The sequence below is a fragment of the Triticum urartu genome, chromosome 6, assembly GCF_003073215.2.
Source record: "Triticum urartu cultivar G1812 chromosome 6, Tu2.1, whole genome shotgun sequence".
Classification (NCBI taxonomy): Eukaryota; Viridiplantae; Streptophyta; class Magnoliopsida; order Poales; family Poaceae; genus Triticum; species Triticum urartu.
This window is the reverse complement of record NC_053027.1, coordinates 153,462,625-153,466,159: the sequence shown is the minus strand read 5'-3', so window position 1 is coordinate 153,466,159 and position 3,535 is coordinate 153,462,625. Positions and strand designations below refer to the sequence as shown.

The window sequence follows — 3,535 nt, the reverse complement described above, 5'->3', positions numbered from 1 at the left end:
CTCTCCAAATCCACTTTCATAGTTGTCAAAATAAGATTCAACGTCCTCCAAAATAGTGGGATCATTACTTCCTAAAGTTGACACTCTTCCAAACCCACTTTAATCAATATAACCATCATAAATAGGAGGCATGCTATCATCATAATAAATTTGCTCATCAGAACTTGGGAGACTAAAAATATCATCTTTATCAAACTTAGCATCCCCAAGCTTGGGAAAAATATTAATTGCAGCAAATACATTCTCAAACATGTCATTCTCATCAAACATAGAATCTCCAAGCTTGGGCCTTTTCATACCATAAGCATAATCATTCTCATCATTAATAGTATGGATAGCACCAATAGTATAACAATTATTATCATCACAATGAGTAGTAGGAGCAACATAATTTCGGAGGGATACATTTTTACCTTTACTTCTCCATCTTTTCTTTTTATTCTTCACATTATGTGTGGGTTCAATCCTCTTTTTGGAGCTTCTTATTAATGAGATTGGTTGAATAGAAGGCTCCTCCTCGTTACCTGATTCATCATAAGAAATAATAGGAGGATATTGGGAAGCCTCTTCCCTTTCATTAGTGTTCTCTTCATCCTCTATTTGTTTTCTTTTCTTTATGTAATTGGCAATATAAGGATTTTCAATGCAATTCACCACACAAAACATAAAAATTTCTTCTAGATCAATATCGAGGAATTTCTCAAGGTTATATTCTGGAATATGCTTAGTTATACGTTTCATTTCTTCATAACTCAAAAGCAAACTAAGTTCATTATGATGTGCAAGGGAAATCAAATCATCACAATTTTTGGACACGATACGATCATGAAACAATTTGCATTGGAGATTTAAATGACCATGTTCATTGCAAAGTTCACAAGTATGGCGAAGAAATTTTAAATTTTCAGCACAAACATCTAGCCTTTCTTGCAATCACTTAGTTTCCAAATACTTATGCCTCTTGCAAAATCTATATTCCCTATTTTGTGTGTACTTGCAAACTCTATGCACTCCACAAAAATTGACATGCTTATAAGAGACATTTTCATTATGACTAGTGCAATCATCATTAGTACTATGGATATTCAAGGAGTTCATACTAACAACATTGCAATAATGCTCATCATTCAAAGATTTAGTGCCAAACATTTTATAGACTTCTTCTTCTAGCACTTGAGCACAATTTTCCTTTCCATCATTCTCAGGAAAAATATTAAAAAGATGAAGCGTGTGAGGCAAACTCAATTCCATTTTTTTGTAATTTTCTAAACTAGTGATAAAACAAGAAACTAAAAGATTCGATTACAAGATCTAAAGATATACCTTCAAGTGCTAACCTCCCCGGCAACGTCGCCAGAAAAGAGCTTAGTGTCTACTACACAACCTTCTTCTCGTAGATGTTGTTGGGCCTCCAAGTGCAGAGGTTTGTAGGATAGTAGCAAATTTCCCTCAAGTGGATGACCTAAGGTTTATAAATCCGCGGGAGGCGTAGGATGAAGATGGTCTCTCTCACTACAGAAATCTGACAATTTGCCGTCAGGCAAGTACATACGGCAAAGGCTGAAATACAGACGGCAAAGTTTTTGCCGTCAGCCAGCTGACGGCAAAGCCAAAGTCGGCAAAGAGTACTTTGCCGTCAGCTTGTTATCGGGAAGACGGCAAAGTCTTTACCGTCAGCCAAACTGATGCTTTGCCGTCTGGCGATTTAATAACAGACGGCAAAGAAAAGCTTGTTTGCCGTCAGCCAATTTGGTAACAGATGGCAAAGGAGAGCTCCTTTGCCGTCAGCCTCACAGAATCACAGACAGCAAAGTGCTCTTTTGCCGTGAGCCTCATAAAATCACAGACATCAAAGAAGTTTTCCTATTAAAATAATCTAAACTAACAGTCCATGTGCAAAGGCTACAAGGAACTAACGGACAACGATGAACACCACAGTATTCATCGACACTTTGTTATAAGAATCAACGATGAACAGAGAAGTTACAGTTACAGAGTTGTCCTAAAAATTTACACAAAGGACCCCACTAAGTAAAAATGAAAAACAATCAAGTCCTTCTTCTCCACCGCAGCAACATGTACTTCATTGCCGGCCGTCTTTCCTCTCGCCAGGGACTCCACTGCTGCTGCCCGGCTCTACTCGCCGCGCCACCGCACAGCCGCGCTCGCCCGGTCCTACTTGTCGCGCCACCGCATAGTCGCGCTCGATGGTGGCCGGAGTACCAGCGGACGACAGCGGCCGGAGAAACAATGGACGGCGGAGCCATGGCCGGAGCAGCAGCGGACGACAACGGCCATGGCCGGAGCAGCAGCTGAGCGACGGAGGAGAGGAAGAAGGGCGCGGGCGTGGAGGAGCAGTTGCCGGAGGTGAGTTCGCCGGAGCTTAGGCACAGGGAAGAGGAGCGCAGGGTGGCGGAGTGTTGGTCCGGGCGGCGAGTGGCGGAGCAGCGGCCGGGGCCAGTGGGGCGAGCAGCGGCCGGGGCGGTGAGTGGTGGAGCTGTGGCCGGGACCGGTGAGGCGAGCTGCAGCAGGGGCCGGGGCTGCGAGCGGCGGCCGGGCAGGGGCTGGTGGCGCAAGCGGCGGCCGGGGCAGATGGGGCAAGGGGCAGCCGCGGCAGGGTCTGGTGGCGCGAGCGGCGGCTGGGGAAGATGGAGCAAGCGGCGGCCGAGCAGATGGGACGAGCGGCGGCCTACCTGCGCACGAAGAGAGACAGGTATGAGAGAGAGAGAGAGGTGTGCGAGAGGATAAGGCAGGGGGAGGGGGTTTGTGGTGGGGATGGATCGTGGTGAGTGGTGGGGCCGCGAGAGAGATCGTGGTGTGGCTGTTGCTGGGATCTCGGGGTGGGCCGCGGATCTGCTGCCACGTCATCGATCCACGAGATCAATCCGTGGGTTGTGCTTTCTCTTTGCCGTCTATAATTTTATTTACAGACGGCAAATCACATACTTTGCCGTCTGCAAAAAACTACAGATGACAAAGATACTTTACCGTCTGCAATTTTATTTATAAACGGCAAAGTATGTTATTTTACGTCTATAAAAAAATGTGCTGACGGCAAAGCGTTTTTGCTGTCTGTGGTTTTTTTGCAGACGGCAAAATATGTATTTGTTGTCATACGTTCTTCGCCATCAGCCGCTGTCGGTAAAATTGCTCGTTGCCGTCTGCCCCGATGAAATGCTGACGGCAAAGAGCAGTACTGTTGGCAAATCTCCTGTTTCCTGTAGTGTCTCAAGCAACCCTGTAACCAAATAACAAAAAGTCTCTTGTGTCCCCAACACACCTAATATAATGGTAAATTATATAGGTGCACTAGTTCGGCGAAGAGATGGTGATACAAGTGCAATATGTATAGTAGATAATGGTTTTTGTAATCCGAAAATATAAAAACAGCAAGGTAACTAATGATAAAAGTGAGCACAAACGGTATTGCAATGTGTTGAAACACTGCCTAGGGTTCATACTTTCACTAGTGCAAGTTCTCTCAACAATAATAACATAATTGGATCATATAACTATCCCTCAACATGCAATAAAG

General features: G+C 44.7%; 1 protein-coding gene across 1 annotated transcript; it reads right to left on the bottom strand.

Moving 5' to 3' along the window:
• Positions 1-1,845: 1,845 nt before the first annotated feature.
• Positions 1,846-3,129, bottom strand: LOC125516668. The gene is made up of 4 exons (XM_048682022.1): positions 3,118-3,129; positions 2,947-2,954; positions 2,294-2,853; positions 1,846-2,262 (listed from the first exon to the last, which is right to left on the bottom strand). The coding sequence occupies exons 1-4, from the start codon at positions 3,127-3,129 to the stop codon at positions 2,084-2,086; spliced, it is 759 nt and encodes a 252-aa protein (XP_048537979.1). The 3' UTR covers positions 1,846-2,083.
• Between the last annotated feature and the right edge of the window lie 406 nt (positions 3,130-3,535).